At 41.9% G+C, this 27,045-nt stretch overlaps 1 protein-coding gene across 1 annotated transcript; it reads left to right on the top strand.

Moving 5' to 3' along the window:
- LY86 (lymphocyte antigen 86) lies at positions 1–26,547 on the top strand. The gene is made up of 5 exons (XM_082754806.1): positions 1–314; positions 14,632–14,718; positions 15,820–15,948; positions 22,584–22,636; positions 25,789–26,547. Exons 1-5 carry the CDS (start codon positions 194–196, stop codon positions 25,882–25,884), a joined length of 486 nt encoding a protein of 161 aa, XP_082610932.1. The 5' UTR covers positions 1–193; the 3' UTR covers positions 25,885–26,547.
- Positions 26,548–27,045: the final 498 nt, after the last annotated feature.

The raw sequence follows: 27,045 nt of genomic DNA, 5'->3' as shown, positions 1-27,045 counted from the left end.
CAGCACCCTCCAATTCCGATTAGCCTCTTGTTTATACCACGTTGTGGTAAGCTGGAGGCTGCCTTGGCTCACTTAACCCTTCTGCAGGCGTGAACGTAGTAACTCCTGTCTCCCTCAGAGAAGGGAACAGCTCCCTCCAGAGAGGGTTAGCAAGAGACAGAGAGAACTGATCCTGCAAACTGCCACTGTCACCATGAAGACATCAAATGCTCTCGTTCTCATCTTAGTCCTGCTTTCCATCAGTGCCAGCACAGAATGGCCTACGCACACAGTCTGCAAAGAGGACAACTTGGAAATTCATTACAAAAGCTGCGGTGAGATTCTTAACATTTCCATTTTCCTTTTAGCTGGGCAACAAAGTTGTTCTTAGGCAGTGAGAGAAGCCTATAAACCAGGCAGTGAATGGAAGGGTTACGTTCTCAGGCCAGCACTGGGTTTTGCAGCTGGAATGTTTTTAGTTTTTCAAATATAACGGGGTTGGTTCTCACACACACAAATCTAACTGGTTTTAGATGGAATATAATAGGAAATAATGTAACCTAATTCAGATTGTTAAATAGCTGCCAAAAATTCAGTTCAGCATGAAAGACAGTTAGGATTTTTAACTTGAAGCTCAGTTACAAAAAACAGGAAGACCCTAAATCTTTATCCTTTTTTTACCTCTGACACAGACTCTTCAACACACCAATGTGCTGTTTTCTTACCGTGTGGTTAGGCTGTGGTGATGTGCTTTCTGTCCTCCCACTTGGAGTGACAAGGGACCTGGTGTGACAGTGGGAAGGAGTTGCATTCTCAGCAGTTGCCACCATGCTTAGCAAGACCTCAGCAGCAGCACTTAACAGAGGCATTTCCCAGGGACCTCAGGGTTTGTTTGTTCTTTAAATCTGTAGAGAAGAAAAGGAGCAAGTGGCACAGGGATGACTGAAAATGAATTCACTGAATGGTGCCTGCTTTCCACCTCTTGCTTTGCTGGCCTTGTGCCTCTCCTATTGTGCTGATCGGCTTTACAACTGGGACAAAGGGAATTAGATTCACAGACGCCTCATTCATTTTCCGCACGTGATGTGAAAAGTGATTCATGGCAAATGAGCACCCTAGAGTTTGTTTTTCCAATTCATCCAGATACAAAGGCTTTCCTGGGGGGCTTTTTCTCCCCTGTAGCTTTCATGCAGTTTTGCACACCCATTAAAATAAAACCAGTGAGGGACAAGGGAAGTAAATAAATATTTGCAATGCAATTCTTCACTGGCCTGCTCCCAGGAGAACAAAGTCAGGCTTCACATATTATAAATGGGTATACTGCATTAGGAAAATATATAATTAGATATTGAATACGAGCACTGGTATTACCTTTATTTTAAGAATTCGTTGTATAAACAAATTCTGTTCCCTCTACAGGTCTCAGTTAGCATGAGATGCCTTGACACAGGGGCACGGGCTACAGTTTGAGTTGATTCAAACGATGATGAAATTTGTCTGCTGGGCACGTGTCAGTCAGGCATTGCTTCTTACTATGCACACCACTGGACTGACAAACAAAATGCATTTGTTTAGAGCATACATATCACTTGTTTGGTTTGCCACACACAGAAAGGTAACAGGAGGAGTTCATGAGGAGTTCACAGCTTGAGAAGCACAAGCCAGAGATCTCAAGTCAGGTCCCAACACGAGAGTGATTTTCTGTTCTCCTACCCACAGCTATGGGAGATGAGAGGATTACACAGACATGGAAGCAATGCAAGAATTAAATCAGATTCCTTGTTTGAAGCCTGATTCTTTGCCCCCTTATAGCTCAGGCAGATTCAGTTGTGGCAGCACTCACAACTGCTCTCAAAGTGTTCTGCCCTGCCTTTTTCCACAAGCTACCTGTACCTGTAGCACCAGACCAGGAAGCACCATTGGCATCTTAGCTGATCTATCTCATAGTCTGGTAGCTTGCATGAAACAAAACAAACAAAAAAAAAGTCTTTTGGGATGAGCCCAAAAATCTATAGAAAGCCTGCTAGATGGGGAGGATAAATCAGAATACAGTCTGCATTCCCTCTCTTCAGAGAAGATACTGCTCTTCCTGAACTCACTGGCCAGCTTGCAACAGTGATCAACCTTTCAGGAGGAGGGAAGCTTTGTCTGCACTTCATTTCACTCTTAACCATCATTTGATGTAAAGAACATAGCTTTTTTTCTTTAGCTATGTCCCATCAGCTATTCTCACCCAGGAAGGAAAAGACATGCTAGTGCCTGGATTTGACAAGACCCTCTCCCAACCAACCCTCTCATGAAAACTTTGTAATGTCAGCAGGCACAGCATCAATGCTAGGCAGCTGCCCATACACTTCAGGTGTTTCAAGGGAAGGAGTACCCCAAAACCATAGGGTTGCTCATCCTTCAAGGTGTTAGTGTGAGATTAAAAAAAAGTGGAAGCAGCTTCCTGGCTAACAGACCAGAGCTGGGAAAAAGGGACTATGATAACACATCCTAGCAGCCACAGAAGGCATCCCAACAAACTACTGAAGAACATTAATATGTTGCAAAACTAAAACCACACTTATTTTAAGCTGACTCCCCACGGAGGGCACCCAATCCCCAAATCAATGTTAGCCCCCCTCCATGAAACTTTCCCCCCTGCGTGTCCTCTTCATTCTGATACATCCTCAAGGTATCTCCTGATCCACTGAAGATGCCAGAGAATGAGACATTTTGGGATACAATATCTACAGGGAGGTTTCTAGTATGAAATATTGGGTAAAAAAATCCCTGATCATTTCAAGAGGGTCAGGATTTCACCACTATTATGGTTACAATAAATTCTACGATGATATCAGTACACCAGGGCTGAATCAAGTAAAATCTAAGAAGGTCGGGAGAATTTTAACCAAGTACTTCACAACTTTATTTCTCAAACTCTATCAGCAGATTAATAGAGTTCAGTCTGAGAGCTTAAAATGGAGGTGTGTGTTCATTTATGCTTTGCAGTTTATCAGATCTTCTCCTATAAGGCAGCAAAATCTGATTAAAGCCAAAAGTAAGAGTTAATATACCAGTGATAAGCGTAGCAGAGAAGCTTAGCTGGCTAACTGAAGATAGAGAAAGAATAGCAGTCTTCTATACCCAGGAGCAAGTCCCAGTTCCCTGTTGAAAGCACTTGACCTAGCTGCAACCTGCCTCTATAGTGCGGTAGTTTACAGGCATGCATCAGTGCATGCCTGTATGCCTCAGTGTTACCCCGTATTCTGGATCCTACAGAAAGCATCCCCATTCACACCCAGCAGCGTCAGACTAAGCAGTCCAAAAACAGGACCCTAAGGCATGTATCAAAAGAAAGGGCTGGATAAAACCCCAGTGATCAATGTCACTCACTTGGAGGGAAAAAAAAAATAAAGGAAATCAGAAGAAAATTCTCAGCAGTAAGACCATTGCAAGAAATTCAGGCTGAGAGATGGGTGGTCTAGAAGTAAATAGGCAGTACGCTGCCTCCTCCACATAACCGCAGGAGACATAACACCGAGACAGTCTATAAATAGCAAGACATTTCCCATCAGTGCCACTCTTCCTCCCAGGAAGAAGTGACAAAAACGAAGGAAGATCTCAAATGACCACAAATCACTTTAGAAACCTGGGCAGGGATCCTGAGATAAAAGCCACACAGGTTAACATCTCCAGCTGAGAAAAGAGAACCATAATTGGCAAGTCTATGCAGAGACGTGAAAAGAATCTGCTACACAAATGGCTGATTCCTATCCCTTTTAATTTCACAGTGATTTTTACAGCAACAATGCTTTTGATCTTTCTAGCTACATTTTAAAAGGAAATTCTGTGGGAAGGGAAAGGCAGCAAGGCAGCAGTAACAGAGTGCCCTGAGCAGATTCCAATGGTACTTGATTGTCAGGCATCTAGCTGAAAGTGCAAAGTGCAATGCAGTCAGAAACTACAAAATGTAACTCTTCAATGCATCTACCAGCACCTGCCTCTAGACCATTCACATAAGCTTGTGCCAATTAGCCATGAAAACATTCTTACGAGGTACTGTTCAAATGGGACTCTCTCCATAGGGTAAAGCAGGTGACTGCTACTACAGGTGCATGAAAAGAATTTTACAAGCATTTTTACAGCTCTTTCTTAAAACTTGAGTTGGGCCTGTGTCAACAAATCAGTATTCCAGAATAGCTGTTTTTATTTCAGCCAGCATGCCCAGACCAGGGTTCCCAGTGATGAAAAAAGCTCTGTGTGAAGGTTAGGACCTTGAAGACTTCCGAACTTCTGCTGCCTGAAAATGGAGACTTCTTGACAATGCAGAAAAGGCTACTATTAAGGTAGAAGGGTCCTAAAAAGGGTCTGGAGAGAGCGGACCATTAAGGACTTTGTTTCCTAAGCACAGGAGTAAATAACACAGAATTTCAGAGAGCTTCAGGCCAGCAAAAGCTAAGTCTTGAAGGATATTCCCCAGGCTTTATAAAATGCTGTTCGGAGCATATGGGATTTTTGACTATCAGGCAGAGATGAGCAGATTTCCCAAGTCACGTTTGACTTTTTTTCATCTGAAGCCACTAGCTGAAGTTTTGAGAGGAGGAGGAATCAATCACCATCCATTTCAAACTCCAGAACCTAAACAGAAAACTGACTGTACCCTGTCTTTACAATTTTATCTATCTACAAATTTAAAAACAAACATGCAAACAAATAACAACACTCAGTGATATGGGCAACCATTTGCTATAATTAATGCCTTCTGCTAGACATAGCAGCAGCCTCTCTCGTCCCCTTCAGGGAATTATTTTTACATGCCAATGCCTCTTCCTAAAGAGAGCAGTTAGACTGAACATGTGTTGTCCACTGAGATCCACGACTGCTTGCATAGCTCTATGTCACACTTCAAGCAGGGTTATTTTTATGAAGATTTTTCCTGCCCTACACTGATAGAGTAAAAGAGAGCAGCACTGCCTGCTTTGGTGTGAGCTTGCACTGGATTGCATTTACTGGTAGAGAAAAATCTCATTTGTATTGTTTTTTAAACTTGCAAGCTCAGATTTGGATCTTGCCAGAAAAAGCCCCTTGAAGTCAACAGGGTTGTCCTGGTGCAGAATCTGCCTTGCTCAGATAAACTGTTAACCCTCCTGTTAAACTCCACTTCGAGGGAACTTCTCAGTGTTGGTTTTTATTTGTTTTGGGAAGGAGGAAGGTTGCTTGTTTGTTAGTTTTAAAAGTGGAGACTGATAGGCTGGTTAGATTACATTATCCCGATGATTTGTCTGTCTGTGCTAATAGTTTTGGTCTTATTGGTGTCCCCCTCACACACTCAGGCCCATCACATCCTTTCTCCTACATATAGAGATCAAATACACTTTCTTTTAAAAATCCTTTTTTCCTTATTTTCTTTTTCTAATAGACAACCTAACAGCCATCCTGCTAAATCAACAATACCAACTTGTAAGCAATCCTGCTATGTTGTCATTGCTGCAGCACTAATTTCACAGCATATCCCTTTCTGCTCCTACGTCAACCAAGGCTGCTGGTCCCTTCCTCCCTGGCCACAAACACATGCATCCTTTAGTTAAAGGACAACAGTAATCCGATAGCTTCAGCCGGCAAAGAAATGTCTGCAAAAACTCTCACCTCATGCATCTTCAGGGCAAATGTTCTGCTAGATGCTTGGTGAAGGAAGGCTCTTTTTCCATTATTCTTTGTTTTTTTTTTGGCAGACAAATTGAGCCAGATGCTTCCCTTGGACTTATTTATTTATTTCCCTCAAGCAGTCTCCAGCAATTGCTTCTGCTTCTAAATTATTTAAAGCCACATGACACCAACTCCCCTCTGATCTTTTGTTGCATAGATTGCTAATGGGCAAACAATCAAAGAACTTAAGAATTTCACTTGAAAACATTTTTTTATTTGCTCTGTCCAAGCCATCTTATTGTCATAGCCTGGCTGCTGCACTCATCTGGTATAGCTTACTTATTCCAGGGGGAAGGCCAGATGTTGACAGGCATATTTCTGGCACTGAATCCTAACAGACTGAAGCTACCATCAGAATCAAGGTAGAATGGATGTGAGTACACATGTAAATTTGCTTTAATTTTGCACATGTAAAACTTTTTAAAAAATTTTGATCCTTCCATGAACTGAAATTTCTGAGTGTGTTTCTTTCTCCACTTCATTAGAAAGGATTAAAACTTTCTTTCCCTATGTGACCTATGTTTCCCTATGTTAGATGGTTCTAACTTAATTTTACCTCATTTCAGAGAGAAAAGGGTATTTTGTAAGTTTTAAAATGTAAACAGTAAGGAGGAACAGGATACAATTTCACACCTCTGTGGTACTTTGGAAAAAAAAAATAGGTTCAGCATGTAGACTTTGAACCATTTAGCAAAATCAATATTAATGCTTTCAATGAGACTAGTTGTGGAGAAAATTAACCTCAGCTGAACTTTTGCCACCTTGCTTTAAATTTTCCCATCTAATTTAGTTCTCAGAGATTTCCTCATGGTGCCCATTTTTTTCCCATCAAATCAATGAAGGTCCTGCATCACATACTGCAAAAGAAGGTTGTTTGTGACAGCCCATCCTGCTCATCTGCAGCTGCTAAATCTAAAATAACAGATACATTTTCCACCTATTGACTTTTACCATGTCTTCAGTTGTTGTAGCCACTGAGTCACTAAGCTATCACAAGCAGAAGGGGTAACAAAAATGTGCTCTTCTCTTTGGGAGCAAAGAGGAAAACAGGAGAGATGCATATTAAAAAAAAAAAAAAAAAAAAAAAAAAAAAAAAAAGGTGCATTTCACTACAGTTAAAAAGTACTGTGGGCAAGGCAGAACCACCATTTGCTACTGCATGCAGAATTTGAGTCTGTATGTTAACACAGCTTTGTTAGCAATGTGATAAAACTGAGATTAACTTCCTGGGTTATATAAAGTTAAAATTATCAAAAGGCACATTCACTGCATCAAGTTAGGAACAAGAACAAGCTCATAAGTGCTCCAGGGCAAAGCTTTCTGTGTAAGTGTATGAAGCATTGCTAGGCTTTCTGGGCATGGCCACATCACCTCATTTAGAGCTGCCATGAAAGTCCCAAAAAAAGCTCTGTACCCTACAATACCTACAGTTTACCAAAGAAAATAGGAAAGAGGTAGGAGGTTTCGCCCAGAGAAGGTGTGGATGCCCCATCCCTGGAAGCATTTAGGGCCAGGCTTTGTACAGGTCTGGTGGGAGGTGTCTCTGCCCATGACAGGGGGTTGGAACTGGATCACCCTTAAGGGCCCTTCCAACCCAAACCAGTCTGTGATTCTATGATCAGCTTCTTGCAGCAATTTAACATCCACCAGCAAAAATACCTAGAATAATCCAAGAAAAATGAAAGTACACCTCAAAAATGCCAAAATGACTGCTGCATTATTGTGTTGGTGTCACTGCAGCAACCTGAAGGGAGCTTATGGCAAACTAACATTTGAAAGGAACAGTAACAACAAGGGACAAGATGCCCAAACACTCTGCAAAGAACCACCATATACCAAACCCCAAACCTCTGATCTGTCATAAATGCTGCTTTTAGACTCAGGAGAGCTGCCGCTTGCCAAAACTAGGATCTTGAAAACTACCACAAGTTAATTCAATGCACCAGTTTCCTCTTCACCTGAAGATGGATGACTCCTGTCAAACGATCCAGTGGCGATTGGGCAGGCGGGAACCCTGCTAGTTTCCTTAGCAGAGGGAGCATGCCATTCTAATTATAGCTTACTGCCACACTCCTGTGGTGGACTTCAACCCATCCTGGGAAAATGGGAACATTCAGTCCATTTATATGCTGCTGATTACTGTTCTGTATAATCAGCAGTGAAGCCTGCTATCCCAGAGCATGGCATGTGTCTAACAGCAGGGCAGCTGCTGGTAATGTTTGGTTCTATTTCTGACACAGGCCTGCAAGTCTGTTGTGAATCCTCAGTCCTAGAGGCAAGCCCTGATACCCAGAGATCTGTCTCAAGCAGAACAATATAAAAAATGATAAAGAAGCACGTGAAGAAAGAAGAGACAGATCTGATTAGGAATACAGGCAGTTACCGTATGCATCTTACTCATGCAGTGCATGGCATTTTCTTACCAACAGAACAGAAGAACAAAGACTTTCTCTCTAATACATTCCCTGCTGGGCCTAAATTAATGCAGTTCTTTTTTTTTTTTTTTTTTTTTTTTTTTTTTTTTTTGTTAGACTGCTGTAGCTGAAGCCTGCCCTGCCTCCCTTTCTCTCTCAGGCTAACTAGGACAAATCAGGATTATCAAATACAAATGCAGATCCGTGTGTGCTGTCTCTCAAAGCCAGCATCTCTCAGTTTTGCCTTCTTAAACAGGCTTAGACAAAGCTTTGTCATACCACTCAAAGCACAGCAATATCTCCTCACCCACACCTTTCCAAATATCACCACTGGCAAAAGCAAGGAAAGCCTTCATGAACCCTGAGACACTGGGCCCCCCCTCAAGCCCTTGCAAATAGCTTTAACAAGTCTGCTGTCAAGAAAGGTGGTTTGGGCAGGAAAAAGCCGGGAAAATTGAGTTAAGTTTTTGGCAGGGCTGATTTTGGTGCAAGGTAATGACACTCTCATCCCCAGACATAGCCCCAGGCTGTAGAGAGCCCCTCACCTACATTGCCTTTAGAGGCTTCCACCCAGCTCACCACCAGCTCTTTGGCTTGATACTGGGCACATCTCTTCCTCTCTTTGCTATCTGCCACACATCTTTGCTCATGGGCTGAGCCTTCTATCCCACATCTGGTCCTCACACCCCAAATGCTGTTAATATTGCAGTTATTGCCCCAGCAACACATTGGGAGGTCACCAGCCTTCTGAGTTAGTTTCTGAACATCTGCAAATCTGGGCATCAGTCATACTCTGCAATGAGCTGTATTTGAATTAGTAAGAGACAAAGCCTTAGTCCTTCATTGAAATTATTTCATAAAATGCTGGAATTACCTGGCTCCAAAACTAGGGCCATAAAAACAGGCCAGTAATGCCTTTGCCTTAATCTAACAAAACTGTAATTGCTATTTGCATTACCAGTGTTCAGTATTCTTGAGAGAGGAGTGGAAATTATTTAAATATTGCATGAACATTTTTTAACCATATTCTACATTTCTCTTTCTAGTCTTGTAGGGGTTTTTAGATTACAGACTGTACTGAGACTGATCTTCAGACTCCACCCTACTGCCACATACGTCTTATCAGAAAGGAAGCAGAGTTATTGACTATTAGCCACCTCAAAGAGCTTCAGGTTTAAGCAGACCTCAGAGACCACAAGTTGATAGGACTATAGGCAGTGGGGAATCCCTATGGTCTGTAGCTCCCAGGATGTTAAAGATACATCAACTGTGATTTTCCTGTTCCTTAACCTCCACGTTGCCTAATCATGTCAGAAACATACAGGAGATAAACCATACCATGGCTTCTGCAAAGGAAACCAGTGTGCCTATCTGAACTAAGGAAAAGCCTGGGTGAGTGCTTTGAAAATAAGTATCCTTATGATTAAGTAGCCACAACTGACATGATTCTCAAAATTTATTCTGCTCCACACTGAACAGAGGGTCCCTCTGCTCTTCCCAGCCACGTATGAACATGGCTGCAGCACACAGTGAAGGCAGACCTGAAGGGAAGTTCATTAAACTGAAGGTACTCAGGGAAATCTAGACATAGAACTAGAAATCTAATTCAGCTGGTGCTTCTTCCTCAGTACCTCGTAAGTAGATTCCACAGTGTCAAATATAACCTTGAGCATTCAGGTTAATTTATTTAAATAGACATTAAAGGGAAAACGTTGAGTGAATACAGAGTGAGATCCCAAACAGTTCCTCATTCTTTCCCCCCCTTTCATCACCTTGAATGTTGTAAGGACTAATGATTTAATTTTATTAAGAGCTTTGAAGATGAGGAGTGTTGGGTAATTACTAAATGTTTCTTCCTTGTGCTCATTTCCAGCTCTTCTAGCATCAGTCTGTCCTTGTATGACCCTAACCAAGCCCAGCTATGTCATTCCACTCAATTGTACATCTTTTGTCCTAGAAGTACAATTTCTAAAGACCCAAAGCTTACTAATTTGGAGAGGCTTCTCACCTCTGCAAGAGTTACAGATGTGCTCTCCTGCAAGAAAAGCTTGAATGCTTGCTGCTCTTGGTTCGGTCATGCCGCTTATTTTCGTATTCATATAAGAACAGTGGGATTTAAGAGCAAGTTCGGATAAGAGTAAAGCCAGTAGAGGATAGCTAACAGGATGGTGGGGAGAAAGATAAGACAGGCTGTTCTAGAGTAGCCCAGTAAAATTCCCATAACAGGTACTTCCCATCTGATCATGCAGTTTCTGTAATCCCCTGTTAGTGGTCTGCTAATAGCTCTGGCTCTGAAGGACACAGCTGTAGCAGGTTAAGACATTATCATTCCCAGCTGTCCACTTCATCTCCCTGATGAAGATCAACTCCCAGAGAACAGGAGACCGAACAGACATGTGGGGCACATGGACAGCCACAGCTTGCAGCCCTGTGTCCTGGTGCACACCCGTGTTCAGCAGGAGGGTGAGCTGGTGGCCCTGCAGCTGCAGTAACTGAGGCATGAAAGCGTGCCCCTGTCTCTGTCAAAGGTACAATGCCTGCAGCCAGGAGGGTCACGTAGATATACCACTGTAAGTCTGCCTGAGCTAACTTACCTAGGACATGACCTTCTGCTAAGAAAAGGAGTAGGAAAAGGAGTTCCTGAACTTTTCTTCCTAGAATTTATCTGAGCTTCTAAGCAGTACTAATTGTGTCTGCTCAGTGATCTAGAAATGCCCAGCCAACTTCACCACTGCAAGCACCTCAGAATATTAAGCCAGGCTGAAATTGTGAACTATGGTGCCACACTACAGGTTGTACATGAGGAAAACCACATACCAAGTCAATATTGCAATCAATCTCCAACGTAGTACTTGGGAAAGAGTAAAACAAGAGGTATGATACAGGGGTCAGCTGTCACTCCACCTTGTAACTGATGATCAGATACATCCCAAAGTTACCTCCCACAAAGCAGGACTGTACTGCAGAAAATGCTATTTAATAAAAGCTGTACATTCAGTGTGAGATAAAGCTGAAGGCCCAGCATTAGGCATGGCATTGAGTTCAAACAGCAGGCCTAAGAGATCTTACAATGCTTCAGATCTTCAGACTGTTTACAAAGGACAAAGATTCACATCTTTCTGAAGGCAGTTGATTGAAAGGTTTAGAACTGTCTATAGAGAAACTTCAGCCAAATCCTGTTCCTGGGCACCTTCATGATAGCCGAAAATGTTGTAACCCAAGTATTTCTCACACAGATGTACAGAGAAATAAAAAACACAAAAAATATTCCCCCCCTTCCCCCCAATAAGCAGATTTTTACTAATAAACCTCTACATGTTTGCAAAATTTCCAGCAACGTTTAAGTGTTGGTAATATATCAAAGCTGAACTGGAAAAGCAAAACTCCGCATTCAGTTGAAGAGTTTCTAGCTTTAATTATGGAAGAGGGAGCAGATTGAAGGGAGTGGGTGGAGGGAAGTCTGGGAACATACAGTACTGTGCACTATGAAATGTTGCAGGGAAGTAGAAGGCTGAAGGGCAGCCCCACGTATTTTAGAGATTTAATGATAAATGTTATTGCTCTGCACATGTGAAAGACATAACTTGTAGTTTTTCAGTCTAACCAGCTCACTTCAGATTGAGGCAACAAGGAAGAGTAAGAATTAAACCTCCGTAAGAGAGAGACAGTGACTCACAGTTGTGCAACAGAGAAATGGCAATGGCCTTGAGTTGCTTTTGTCACACATGAGGGACTCCTCTACATTTGAAGAAAGGAGTAAGGCACACTACCTTAGTTCACAGCACACAGCTCAATCCACAAAACATCTCTGCATATCAAGTAGTGTGTTTTGTTTTTGTTTTTGTTTTTTTTTTAAAAAAAAAAGTATTTCCTTTAATTTCCTTTTAGCAGCATCCTTTAGCAACAAAGCCATCCTTTCAATTGATGTCAGCAGGAGTCTGCCATGTACACTATAGTAACCAAGATGTTGGATTGCAAAGTCATCACCTGAATTTCCACAGGGAGATGGTCAGAAAATTAATTGGAGTTTAATTCACCAGTAGAAAAGTTTGTTTCACAGCAAAATAGTACCAACACAAAATCTGAGTGCTCTAATTCACGAATTTTGCTGGACTACCTCATGTGAGTGTTTTCACACACACTTCCTCACTGGGGATCAGGCAACACGTGCCTCAACACACCAGTGTCCCTCTGTGCTGCACCACTTGTGGTGGAATATGGGACACCATGGTTATGTTGCACCATGAAATAATTCACCTGGCAAAAAAGCTCAGCTCATGTACTAAACTTAAACAGCTCTGAGGTGGAGTTCCTTGTGAGAAATACATGTTTTCCAGGGAGGCTTGGTTTCATGAGCACCTTCTTTCCATCCAAGCAGTTATGGAAGATAAATTTTCAGCTAAAAACAAAAACAAAACAAACAAACAAAAAAATCTAACCCTAATACCTAATACTAATAAATAAATATTTAATTTGTTGACTAAAGCACAGCCTCTTTCTCTTGAAAACAAAAGAGTATTCATTGCAGTGCCATCTTTGATCATGTTCCCCTCTGAAAATTACGGAACTGGCAATTTTTGTCGTTTGACAACCAGTACAGTTTGTAGGCAACAGTACCCAACGTGCTCAGGATCTGAGCAGCTGCTTCCTGAAACTTATCCATGTACCACACACCAAAAACAGAAATGAGAGGGGCTCTTGCAGAAGTCCAGAAGAAAGCGGAAACCAAGCCCTGAGAGGTGGCAGAGACCAGAGCGGAAGCAGGCATAACAGTCCTGGAGAAAAAAAAGGAGAAGTTTGACACTCTTTCCATCTGGAGCTGGAAACTGCTCTCCTACCTGATTGCAACAACTTCTGAAGCTGCAATAACAAAGCAAAAACTGACAGGAACATGGAAAAGGAGGAAAGACCCCCTTCTGACCCCTGTCACACTTGAGTAGCCAATGAACACTCACTCGCCTGTCCCAAGCAGGTCATATAACTGCAGAGACTGGTTTAGTGATGTGGAAGGAAAAAAAAAAAAAAATCATAGGGATACAGAGCTGTGGGAAATGACTGTGACTTTTACATATAACAAATAGTTATTTTAAATTGTCATAAGCTAGGACCTGGGAGATCCTTTTGGACCACACTGACAATCCACATGCTGCAGATTCTGGCTTGAAGATGCCAGGTCCTCCCAGTGCTTTCATTCTTTTCACGCTCGCCTAATAGACAAACAAGTTTTGGTCACCCAGGCTGGTTCCCTGTCAGCTGCTACAGCTGTGGAGCACTGCTGCAAAAATAGGGTCAGACTAGGAGCAAAAAAGATGATAGACACATTAGCTCAGACTCGCAGAAGTCACTCATGACTCAAGTTTCACCACAGCACCAAAGTAAAATTCTCCCGACCCATAATTTTCCATTCAGTAAGATGATCACCTCAAAGCACAAGCAATAATAAGTTAGAAACAGGATTCAATTCTCAAGTCTATAATTTGTCACCAACAGCTCTGTGTAAACCATAGAGCCTACAGCTGCTTCTGTGTGTGCTGCAGTTGTGCCTGGGTCCACGCCCACAGCTTCTTGGTTTTCCACAGAAGCCACCGTGAGGGCCAAGTACGCCTTGAGGCTCTCCTACAGCATACATCCATGAGTTAGATGACATCCAGCCAAACTGGCCACATCTTCTACCTCCAGCCACAGCTCTGGAAACCTCTTGCACGTGCTGCTCATTGCAGCCATGCCAGCAGCAACTGAGCTGTCAGTTGTTGCTGCTGGCTGTCACCAGAAAGTGACACATCGGCAAGCCTTCAGGCATAGCGCATAGCCTGGGGAAGGAAGGAAGAAGGTGGAAGCAGGAGGAAAGCAGTTGTGTTTGTTCAAGAGTTTTGGAGTCTTATGCTGAGGAAGGGGCACCATGGAAAGCAGCAAGAAACACATACATCCAATGTTGGTAAGCAGCTTTACAGCTCCTTCTGCCCTCAGCTCTGCTAAGGTCTCCAAGAGAAGAAACAAGTTAGAAATATCACACAATAACAGACCCAGCATGGACCACTACAGGATCTCAGCAACAAAATTTTGCTTTCGTCTTTGGACCTTCTAATTAAATTCAGGATACAGGTTTCCAGACAATCACCAAGCAATCATGTGATACAAATTCATTAAAAAACAGTCATCGTAATCAATTCTTTGTTTGTGCTGATGAAGGAATGGTGACACACACAACCTACGAACAGCAGTGCTAGGACTTCAGTGTCAAATGAGTACAGACAACCCACCTCTATGAGGAATTTGCTTTCCCTGAACTTGGTTAAATTTTCCACCCAGCAGGTTGTAGCCACATCTGAACGTGTTTCAGATTGAAGTGGCAGGAAGGACAGACAGAAGTAGCTAGTAAACATGGCATGTAGGAGCTTTGAGCCCATCTTGGAACATTTCTAGGAAATCTGTAATGCTTTTGTTGTTGTTGTTGTTTTGTGTGTGTGTGTTTTTTTTTTTGTTTTTTTTTTAAAGCACTTTGTAGTTTTATTGCTCTTGTTACCCATTGCTTTCTATTTCCTGACAGATCCCCAGCAAGACTTTGCTTTCAGCATTGACCGTTGTTCTGATGTCACAACCCACACCTTTAACATCAGAGCTGCCATGGTCCTAAGTAAGTGAATCACTATTTCCTTGTGCCAAGAGCAGGTAATTCACCTGTAAGTGCTGATATTAAGTAAGCTAGGGCGACAACCTCCGATAAAATAAAAATGGGCTTCATTTTTGAGAAGTTTCAAAACCTGCTTGAGGCTAGAGAAATGGCAGTTCTGTTACCAGCTCTGCCTCAGACAATGTATTCAGCCCTGAGCCCCTATCCCTCTCCTACCCTTCATCTGTACATATGAGCCGCCAAGGTGGGGGCTGGCTCTAGAGCTTTTCTTCACAAAGAAATCATTTGGGGAAAGTCCTGCTGAATGAGATGGCTACAGCACCCACAATCTCGTGTCAGCACCCGCAGCGCTTCCCAAATTGCCAAGGCTTACCCTTGCACCTTCTTGCAGCCCCGTTGGCCCCAAGTTCACCTTGAACCTCTACTGCTACAACAAATATGAGACTGTGCTGCTGTATACTCCTTCTCTGAACAGGAGTTTGTGTGCCAAGCATCTTTTAACACTTAGGAATGCTTCCTTACATGTAAAGGTCATCCTCCTGACGGATGTGCTGCCCTTTTCCCTGGAGCACCTGTTATCAGATGGCTGCAAAGTTAAACAAGCCTGCGCACCACATTATAGGCGTTTGCAAATACCTTTCCACCAAATCAGATTACAGGGCCTCCCTCTAGATCTGGTAGCCTCCTAGCACTACTTATCTGCCATGCTGGTCCCTGACACAGGGCAACCATCCCAAGCCAGATATTCAGCCACAGGCTGCTCCAGGGGGCACACTGGACATGGCCACGCTGCTAGGGACAGAAGGGAAAAAAGAGTTTAGGTGCGTGGACACATGCTTTCCTATGCCACTTGATCTCAGGATCAGAGAATTGTCATGGGCATAATTTACAATAAAAATATAAGTTATGCCTCTCGTTATATCTACCTTGAGAGACTTGGAGACCTGCTCCTGAAACATGTATTTCTAAGTATCAAGAATCCTCAGTGAAGAGAAAATGTTTAATGGCTTAAAAACTGGAGGGGAGGATGGGGTGAATGGAAAATAAATTAAAGCTGTTTACTCTTGCACTTTTTCTGAACACTCCATCCTTCTTTCTGTGTAGGACACAGCATTAAGGAACTGTACGTCAAGGCTGATCTGATCATAGGTGGGAAGACCGTTCTAAGCTACTCAGACACACTTTGCGAGCCTGGTCATTCTCAGCTTATTTTCTGTGGAAAGAAGAAAGGAGGTAATTTAGGTAGCACTCTGAAATGTTTGATGGCTACTGAATACTCCAACCAGGATGCACCTGCTGTGCTGCTGAACGCACCAATACATCATAATGTTCTGTTTACTTCAACAGCATGTTAATGGATGACAGAAACACAGTAGGAAAGAGATGTTTTAATTTTAGAGCCTGCATTTCCTTAACCTGTTTGCTTGCTTTTCTTTTAATCACAGAATATTGCGCACACATGGGATTTCACATCCATAAAAAATAAGTTTAGTAATGTGTCCACATCCAACTGCAGAGAGGTTCATAAGCCCTATTTATAGCCACATGGTTGTCATGTGAGCAAAAAGTACTACGGAACTAGCCTTTATTTTTGTCAGAGGAAGGGCTGAGCAAACAAACAAGGCATTCTGAACACATTCTTTACTATTAAGCAAATAACACATCCTGTCCTTAAAGGCAGTTTCTAACACACTTTAAGGACTATGCTTGAATAAGGATCTTTGGATCAAGATAGTATTTGATACCATCTCTGCTTTGCACCTTGTTTCTGCCTACTGTGTGACTATGCTGCAGTTGGATGAATACAGATCATGCCAGTCAAGCTGCCAGCCAGCAGCTGCCAGCCTCACACTAGTTGGTTTACAGCAGCATTAGCTGACCCCAAAAAACAGGCATTGTTGTTTTCATGGGGGCCTGTGCACCTCAAGGTCCTTCTGCCATGATCCAGGCCAGGTAGTGCAAAGCTAGCCACAATATGTCCAGAAAGAGCTATGGTCATGTCTCTGGACTGTAAAATTCACATATCATAAACAGTCATTTTGAAATCCCTCTTACATCATGATTGTCCTCTATGTTGATTTTAAAACAAAGAGGTGGAACTGTAGGGAAGTCTGCCACAGAGCTCTTAGAGAATCAGTTAGTTTCAGGAGCTCCACTTTCCTTCCATTCATTTGCATCTTCATCATGATAATGCTGCAACAATTCATGTGCAAGGGCTATGAGTCTGACAATCAAGCGCAACACTATTGCTATGACTGCCCCTGGAAAATTACTAAAACATTTCATGCAGTATAGAAATATCACAAAGAATAATAGAGAAATGCTGCATGAGCAACCAATTATGTAAATCCCATAAGCCAGATAGACACACACACACACAAAAAGAAAGTTTTAGAGGTTTCTTCAATTGTGTATTAAATTATAAGAAAAAAATAACTACCACAGACCTCGTGAAAAACTACCTTGTTTTCATGAAGTACTTAATAACATCCTTTAGAGAACACATTAAGAAGTGGAGCCAGTCCTGAGTAGAGCACAAACTGCCCTTCACACATTAAGCTACAAAGCCAAAACCTCCTGGGGTTTCCAATTCTCTTAATCTTAGACTGACAGGTGATTGTTTCTACTAATTGAAGCACACAATGATATAAAGCCATAGTTGACTGGTGAAATAATATTACGTATCTTTGTTTAGAAGCATCCCTAAGTTGATTTGAGGACCTCTGCACCCCTATCGTGTTCAGTAGCTATTTTTATTTAGTAATTAAATCACAGTGGGAAAGAAGTGAACTTTCTCAGACTAAGGTTCAAACTGAAAGCATGGTATTTCTTAATTAGTTGACATTTGATTCTAACCCATGTTTTAGAAAGTGTGCTCAATACCTGTTTGAGGCAATTCAGCACAACCATATTTTGACCATATTAGTACAACTGTAAATCTGACCACAAAAGACAATATTGTGAATAGTCAAGTATGCAGCCTAGCAAAAGTGAAGGGTAGATGACTCTTAACAATGGAAGCTTTGTGTGCAGAGCCGTGTTTCCATGTTGTATGGACAGCATTTCCAACATTAGTCAAATCCGACATGAGCTTAAATACAGTTCTACACACAGCATGCTTGCCTACTACAAGAAGGACAAAAATTACCTCTGCCTTCCTCTTCCAAAGTGACAAATAACATAAAATAAAAGTTCTATTGCAGATTTTGTTGGTCCACTGGCATGCACAAGCAGAGAGGAAGTTACAAGGAAGAGAGATTTGTAAGAGATGGATTTGGCAAAGTTTTGGATGTTGCCTCCCTCCAAGTATAATAATTATATACCATATATACAGTATATAATACCTAATATGGCTGCAGGTTTCATGTTCATCATAATCATAGTATTTACTATTTATGTTAAACAAACCTCACATCTGGCACAGCTCACCGGGAATCCCAAAAAGGATTGAAGGTTTTTGTTTGAGTTATATCCCTGTTGAGAAGTTGCAAGCTCAAAGGTTGCAAGGAAATAGGCCATTGTTCACTTAAGAACAGCAATAACAAAAAAAGAAAAACAACTGCTAAATTCTTTGTGGTATAACACGAGCTCAGCTCTTCCTTTATTTTAATAGAAAGTGGTTATTCTCCACTTCCTCTAAAGAAAATAGTTACATAAGATTTAACAGATTTCTCAATGCAATCACTAAAATCAGAAAAAGAGACCTAGCGTGGTAATACTTAGCAGTGTGCCAACCACAACTTGCAGGCTTCAACAAAACTTCCTGGTGAAAGATGCTAGCATACTCTGCAAGTTTGCAACTTTTCTTTCAGCCCCAACTGAAGAAAGCACCAGAGAACTGGCACAATTCCCTGTGCGCACTCTCAAAACAATACAAAAACACCCCTGACTTTAGACCTCCACTCTACGCATTATTGCTTCTTCTGCTAGGTTTTACAGTGAGTGTTTCCAAAAAAGTATTTATGAATAAAAATAGAGAACGAGGCATAAATTACAGAACTGGGTATCACTTTGGGAGTTTAGATACATTTTTTTTTCCAAAAAAGCAGCTACACCACAAAGCTAGGTCTTGTACTGATATACAATGCCATCTTGCTTAGCCCCTTCATATCACTTTTTCATCCCCAGTAAAGAGAGTGAATGTTTCTCATCCAGCTATGTATTTATATACTTTTTTCTCACTCAACTGTATATCTATAGCTGGCAGTTATTCAGATCATTCCTGCATCCCTGAAACTCACAAAAGTTTTGTGTCAATTGCATGGGTGCAAGATCGTGTCCTAGAAGAACTCCAACATGGAGCATTTAAGTTCTAAAAAGATTTAAAACATAGAAAAAGAAGAGGTGGGTGCAGATGTACAGGGCCTTTATATAGTACAAGAGTGTGAGAACGTTTAAGATTTTCAGTGCAAGGAAGATTTGAGAAAGAGGAGTGAGAATTTCATTATAGGTGTTTTGTCAGGAATGAGAAGCATCTTCGTGGTAAATGGTAACTAGTAAGTTGAAGTAATTCTCGGGAAGTTCTTACACATTTGAAAACTCTGCGTCAAACTGGAAGCTACCAGAGGCCTGTTCACTGACAGGGAAAAGGACTAAGTTACTTTTGGTAGAAATAGTAGAGGAAAGCTAATACAAATACAGTAATATTACCTTGAATCAATGGTGGATTAGAAATGTTTCCCAGAATGCTCTATAGAAATCACATTCAGTTAAGTCTTTAAGGAGAAGAGCTGAACATGGAAGGCAGGCTAAAAGCACATCACTGATGACAGCACACGTTATAGGTGCTGTAACTTACCAGACTAATAATGACATAGGGGACCTTTAATTAGGAAAAATGTAGTCATGATTTATGCTGTTCCCAATAATGTAAATATACAGTCATGCATTTGTGCAACTACAAAAGCATCTGGGCTTGCTCTGTGAAGACCACAGAATTCTTTCAATGAGCTTGGCTCAGTGTTTGTGACAGTTACAGCCACTGTTCATCCTCTTTCAATGTAGGAATGCAAAAGAGTATATGAGTATATGAAGGATGCTGTGATAAACTACAGCCCTTAAAGCCTTGGAGAATGTTTACACTTCTGGAACTGTAGCAGAAATCTCCATGTGAGAGGAACACGGAATGGGCTGTGAGAAGCCTGATCCAGACAATTTAGGCACCAAGAAGATTGCTATAGTCAGAAATGAGTATGAACAATAAAATTCACAGATCTACGATTCTATATTATTTCATAGCAGGTCTCAACTAAATGAAAAGTAAAGCTGCTTTTGCTTTCCTATCAGAATATACATGCAAAGCAGCACAGTCCTTTTTCACAGTTACTTAAGCAAGGAGGGTCACAGGAGCTTTGTGTGGGCCTGCTACAGAACCACACAATGGTTGATGCTGGAAGGGACCTCTGGAGATCATCTAGTCCAATCCCCCTGCTCAAGCAAGTTGCCCATGACCACATCCAGGTAGCTTTAGAATGTCGCACAGGATGGAGACTCTGCAACCTCTCTGGGCAGCCTGTGCCAGAGGTCAGTCACTCTCACAGCACAGAAGTGCTTCCTGATGTTCAGACAGCACCTCCTCTGTTTCAGGTTGTGCCCATTGCTTCTTGTCCTGTCACTGGACACCACTGGAAAGAGCCTGGCTCTCTCCCATGTTTGTTACGGAACAAATACGGAGCTACCACAAGTCAGAGCAATCAAAGAAAACAGGGAGAGGTGAGGCAGAACCCTAAGTCTGCCTTCATATAACTGATGTAATCATTACTTTGTCATAGCAAAGAGGGACAAAACGGCTTCTGCCTGTAGCAAAGGAGAGATCAGCGTTGCCATCCTTTCAGAAAAAAAAAATATATGGCCTGATGACTTCTATTTCATTTTGACATATAGGTTTTGCAGAGCTTGGATACTGTTTCTCTGCATTTAGAATCTGGACAGCTTTCCAACAGCCTAGGTGAGACACTAAAGAACTACATGATCCAAGCCGAGTTTCCATATCCCAGAGGAAAAGGATTTCAGGGAAAGGAAATTGTTCACAGCCCAGTTTACTCTCTCTCCTCCTCTGCTGTCATCTAAGATGTGCTAAATTCAGAGATGACTGAAGGAGGGACAGATAAGGCCCATTTTAGGCCCTCTACTGAAAGCAAGTGCATATAAACCATGAGCCATTCCAATGCAGGGTCCGCACCACTCTGGGGGTGCAGCTCACAACATGCCTTAGCTCACATCCACACACGTACATGTACATCCCAAGTCCCAAGAGAGTCACTCATCACATAAGTCGTGCAGTAAGCAATGCCTTTAACTCCTATTTAGGCTCTAGTAAGTTGTGAACTGAGAAGTGGGCTGTGCTGTATTTTTAAGATTCTTGAGTCACCGCTCTCTGCCGCGGAGATGTGTCAGACTCCAGGGCTTTCTTCATGCACAGAAGCAAGCAGTGATGGCAACTGCTCTTTGAATAAAAGACTTCTTGGTGTCTGGGTGAGGTGGCCAGGGAAGCAGAGTGGAAGGAAAACAGTCTGAGTGCTATAATGCAGTTGATCAGTTTTGGAGTGAGAAGCCAGAATGTACTGATTCTATTCAATTTGGGTATTATTTTTTTTCAGGGAGACACTGGGAAGTCCTGCTTTTCTCCACCTCCCAGAATCATCAGGGCATTACATTTAACAAACTTCTCATTAATACAAAGTTGTGGGACACTGGTGATGTCTCAGGTTTCTGCTACTCATTTCCTAGTGCATATTATAGTTACGATTCTTTAATTTAAGTTTGTTAAATGAAGGCATTGACTAGAAGACATTCTGTACACTTGTTTCCATTTCAGATACCTATCACATGGTGGGATGGACCATATGACAATCATGTGACAAATCTTTTGTCCACCCTTTAACAAGGAACAGTTAAAGCAACGCAGAGATACTGGACTAAAACAACTTTCTAGGATTGACAAGCATCAAAATGCCAGCACATGCTCAAACACGATGAAACACTTACTCCTCTGTCACTGTCAAAGTAAAGAATATTTCATGACACCTACAAAAGAGAATCCTTAAACAGTTCTTAGTTTTCCATGACTTCTGTAGGGCAAGTTGTGCAAGAAATTCTGTACCAAAACATCTACGAATTTTATTTTCAGTCAAGTCTACACAGTTTGGCCCAGTAAGCTATGAAAAAGTAGGAGGAACTGCAGAACAGCTTGTGAATTCTGTCCATTAATGCTAAAGTTGCCCTTTCTTCCACAGTGAAGAGCAAGCATGTCTTGCAATTAAGGAGATGGAGATTGGAAGGTGCAACTCCTGGGCTCCATTCCAGTCACCGACACAACTCACGATGGCTTTAGCACATCATGTAACTTCTTGGTGAATGCTCTCTCAGTGAGATAGACATGTTCTTATTACTTTAAGGTCATGTTCAGCAAGCAGTCAGAACTCTACACCTACAGAAACACTCAGCTCAGATTTACCATTCTGCTAATTCTAAGCAAAAAGTACAGCTCAACTGTTGAATCCCCAGGTGTTTAACAGATCATGCTAAAGGGCTCATGTCTAGCAATTTCCTGCTCCCCTTTCATTTCCCCATTTGCAGGATGCATGCTGACATACGGACACCCACCTGGTTGTGCAAAGCCGGGGCCCCCTCCTTTATCTTCTTGAGCCCAGGCTCTGCCTTCCCCATAAGGCAGTACACGTCCTGACATTTCTTTCAAGAGGGTTGTTGCAAGACTGTGTATTGAGCACTTTGCAGTTCTGTAACACTTGTCACTGGAGCACTTTGAAGTGCTATTACCAAAAAAAAAAAAAAAAAATTGTCTATCAGATGCTTGTTTCCTTCATGTGCTATGTGGTGTCTAACCACCCCTCATTTCTGCTTTTCAGAACACCTCTACTATGAGGGACCTGTCACACTGGGGATCAAAGAAATCCCACAGGTAAGATTGCCATAGATGTGCTCTCAAGCAGAAGGGCTTTCTGGATGAGGTGTAGTCCTCTGACCATAAGCAACAGCAGCAGCATATTACAAGCTTCCCCAGCTGGCACACTGCATCATGGCTAATCTTTGTCAACATGAAATTAAGAGGCTTTGTTTAAAAAGCAACAAAGACACCATTATCCAGAGACAGCCAGGCTTTCTTCAAATAGGAGATCCCCTCTACCAGCACTAACTCACACAGACATACAGTTCTTTAGTAGACTTTTCTTCTATTTATCTTAAACTGGCAACAAACAATGCAGCTTCAAGTGACTCCTGAGAGACTAAAGCTGCAGTTCAACTCACTCCTTGCTGTGCTGAATAATTTGGAGAGTCTCATTCATCCTCACAGACTATAAAGGCAATTTGGATAACTATTGCAATTGCATGCATTTCACTGTACGTATATAGTTTTAGGTAGTGACAGATTTCTTCTAAGTTACAAATAAAAGTCCAAGTTATGAGACCAAGAGCACTTTAAGGTTCCCCGAGGCCATAGAATAAGAGATGAATTTCTCAGAAGGCTGAGAAAGCAGGCAGTGCTTAGGCATTGCTCTTACTGAGTTGCTTGGTTGTCCATTATAGATGCTCTTTACAAGCAGTCTTCTTCACACTCAGCTAGGTCTCCTTCCTAAACCTCAACCAAATCACATTGCAAAGCTAGATAGGTTTTAAATGCTGAAAGCAATATGGTCTGTCGTAACCAGGCACAACTTGAAGCGATATTTTATGGTCAAAAACAAATGATTTCTAGCCAGATACCTGAAAGATGGGACTGAAGGGGAGAAGGCTAGATCTGGATCATCAAGAGATCTGTTTGAGTACATGGGGAGGAAGGAACCACAGTCACCACTGTGAAAGCATGCAGCTCAAGTGGTCAGTCAAACACCCCTTAGATTTACTGGCACAGAGAAGTACACCATGAGCTCTCAGTTCTACAACAGCTGACATAAAAACTTATGCCTCAGCCTCAAAAATGGGGATCTGGGGCCTAATCAGCACTGGATTGGTCCAGGCACAAGAAAAGATGACAGGATCAGAATAGGGATAGAGGACAAGGACACACGTCCTGGAGAGCTAAGCTTGCCAGGTCCTGCACAGGTTAGAAGAATGATAGCTGGGTTTGGGGAGAGCAAGCCTCCATAACAGCAGCTATCATCTCAGCCTTCCTCCGCTGATAGCTGCAACCATAGCCTTCACTTTCCAGGCTCTCCTACAGGGAGCTGAGCTCCCTTACGCAGGCTGTTATCCCTGTTATCCCATCCTTACATCCCAGGCTTCCCTAAATGCCATGCCTAGAGATACCATGCCAATGCCTAACGTGTATTCCCCCCACCACAGCACAGAGAAATACCCAAGCTTGGATCACTCAGCATCCTGCTCCAAGAGCAGCTTTTCTAACATACTGATGACACTTCTGTAGTAAAGGCTCTAAAGAAACTTAGACACAGGTCTCCAGACAAGGAGAAAGCCTTGAAAACATCCACACAGAGCAGCAGAACTCCAATCATGGGCAAATTAGCTGAATTTGGAGCCAGAAACATTAAGACTGTTCGCTATCTTGTTTTAATAACAATTTTTACCCATGAGGAAATTATTATTCTGGAGAATGAAAAAAATCTAGTCACTAATGAGCAATGGAAATGAGTTATTAAAAACTCACTTCCATGAATAAAACTATAAACTTTTGGAGAATTAACATGCTTGTGAGAAAGGGAATAGGAAGCCTTCACTGTTAATTAATTGATCAGGCAAATAATGCCATTCTTCCATGCAGCAATCAGCTTCTGCTCATTACAGAGAAGTCTCATCTGACCAGCCCAAGGGACCCTTAGACAATCTGTACAGCAATTACAACAAGGCTGTATTCTCATGAGCATGTTGCCATTGGGCCTCTCTCTAAATTTGGATGTTACACTTAGCTTGATACTCTCTGTGAGGAAAGATGGCAGATATTGCCTTTGAAATCCCATGGTAAAAGGAGAATGGCAAGGAGCACAATTAATTCTAGCTGTACCTCTTTCTGCTTCACAACCAGAGAAGTCCTGAGCAGGGCAAGAACTTCCTATGGTTCAAGGCCAGGAGGCCACTGATGCCAAGTTCTCCTCTTCTGCTGGTTTGCCTACCCCAGGTTTTGCTCCCTTACAAACTCCAGAGAAAACAAATGCCACAATGCTAGCAACCCAGCGTCACAGAACAGTTGAGGTTGGAAGGGGCCTCTGGACATCTTGTCTCAGACTGATCCCCTCCTCAAGCATGGTCACCTAAAGCACATCACACAGGATCACATCCAGGTGGGTTTTGAATATTTCCAGAGAAGGAGACTCCACACACTCTCCATGCAACTTGTTCCAGTGCTCTGCCATGCTCACAGTAAAGAAGTTTTTTTTCAAGAGGATGAAATTTCATTCACCTCTTCTGAACCTCATAAGTGAGCCTTGACACCTCCCTGCCCACTGCATCTCCAGACACCTGGAGAGAGCAGTTATGACCAACACAAAAAAAGCCATGGCACCTTTAAGGTTGAGATTTTTGCCCTTCGACAATACAAGTTCTGTCCCTAAAAAAAAGATACTAGTGTTTACCTCACAATTTGAAGTTAAACTACCACTTGTTTTACTGAATAAGAGTTCATCACAGTTTGACTCATCTATACACACATCCCCAAGATGCCATCTTTTATAGAAATTCATATGCATCAATAACAGTGTACACGGTGAACAAGATCCAAGAAAGAAGGGCCAGACAGACAACTGAGCACCTCTTCCCCTTCCAGTTACTAAACAGCACAGGCCATACTGTGCTTGCTCACAAGAAACATGAGAAACAATACAGATTTAAATGGAATTTTTATGCATCAAAACATTTCATTCCCCCCATTGTTTTAATTTTGAACTTGTGCTGTCAGCATTGATATTTCTGAAGAGCATATTTTGGCAGAAACTATTGGCAACTCCTTTACCAGCTGAAACATTTGGACAGGAAATATTTCAGAGAAACTTGATGGGAAAAGTATTATTTTGTTTCTAGGAAAATGACTCGCTCATAGAAACTGAAGCAATTATTTACTACTCGTGGACTAATCTCTCGCTTTGTGTTTGTTTCATACAGGGAGAGTACACTGTTTCAGCAAGGCTGACTAATGAAGATCATGTCACTGTTGCTTGTGCTGATTTTACTGTGAAAAATTATTTAGATTATTATTAGCAACTAAAATAACGTACCCAGACCAATTTCATTAAAGCTACAGATTACCAAAACTATTCAAGCCAATTGAATTGCTTGCATGCTGCAATAATTCTGAAGGAAATAATTCCCATATGGTGGTTCTGATGCTGTTCCTCTTTATAATTCAGTTTTCAAGAAGTCAGTAGACCCTCTAGTGGTAATTTTATCTCTAAATGCACACTGTAGCCCACTTTTTGCTTTTAATACATACAGCTGCAAATAGAAAGCATTTGATACCAACATTCTCATCTCACGATGAAAATAGGATGAGGCAGAACAGGCGAGAGCCAAAACAGTTTTTGCAGTAAGCTATGGAGGTATCCATTTCTAACACAGGCTAAAGAAGATTTTCATATGTATTATGTAGTTACACCCCTCAATGCTTTCAATCTTCCCTGAGGCCTGTCTGGAGCCTCTGATTGTATAGATTTTGTTATAACTACAGAACAAAAACATGATGAATGTGCCTCTTTTCAGCACTCCATGTCCAGTCATGGTATTGATATTACGTCAGGCTTCAGGACTCTACATGCATTTGTTTGTTCATCAATGTTTTTGTGATATGCAAATTGTTCTATTTCTAATCTATGTGCTTGTCTTGCTTCTTGATCAATTTGTAATAAAAGAAAATTTTCCTCATGATTCTGGGATTGTTCCAAAACTCAAAAGGGGGAAAAAAAAAACTACCCACAAACTTGGGAGGGAAAGAGTAACCAAGGGGGAATATTGAAGGAAATAATTTGAATGAGCATGTTCCTTTATTATTTTTTTTTTTTTAAATATGAAACATGAGTTATGCTGATACACATTTTATGTCAGCAGAGGACAGACTGTTCTTTGCTTTGAGCAAAAAGCAGTATGAGAAGTAAACACAACTTATACTACCAGCCACAGCACACCCCCAAACTTCTCATTCCAGGAGCCTCTGCAGCTGGCATAGCTGATGGGTAGGTCGATAGCCAAGCATAGGGAAAACACCTGGGCTCAGGAGCTTGGGTTGGAGAATGTGGACCTGGAAACCTGTTTAGGGGACTGGAGAAGTAGGAGAAGGATCAAGAGTGGGTTTGAATGTTCATTTTGAGAGGTAGGGACATGAATCAGAGCCACAGGAGGGTGCTGGAGCTGAGCACAGGTTCACGA

This window comes from Aythya marila (genome assembly GCF_965140915.1).
Source record: "Aythya marila genome assembly, chromosome: 2".
NCBI classification, from domain to species: domain Eukaryota; kingdom Metazoa; phylum Chordata; class Aves; order Anseriformes; family Anatidae; genus Aythya; species Aythya marila.
Note: the sequence above shows the minus strand (reverse complement) of the source record. Positions and strands in the feature narration are given on the sequence as shown.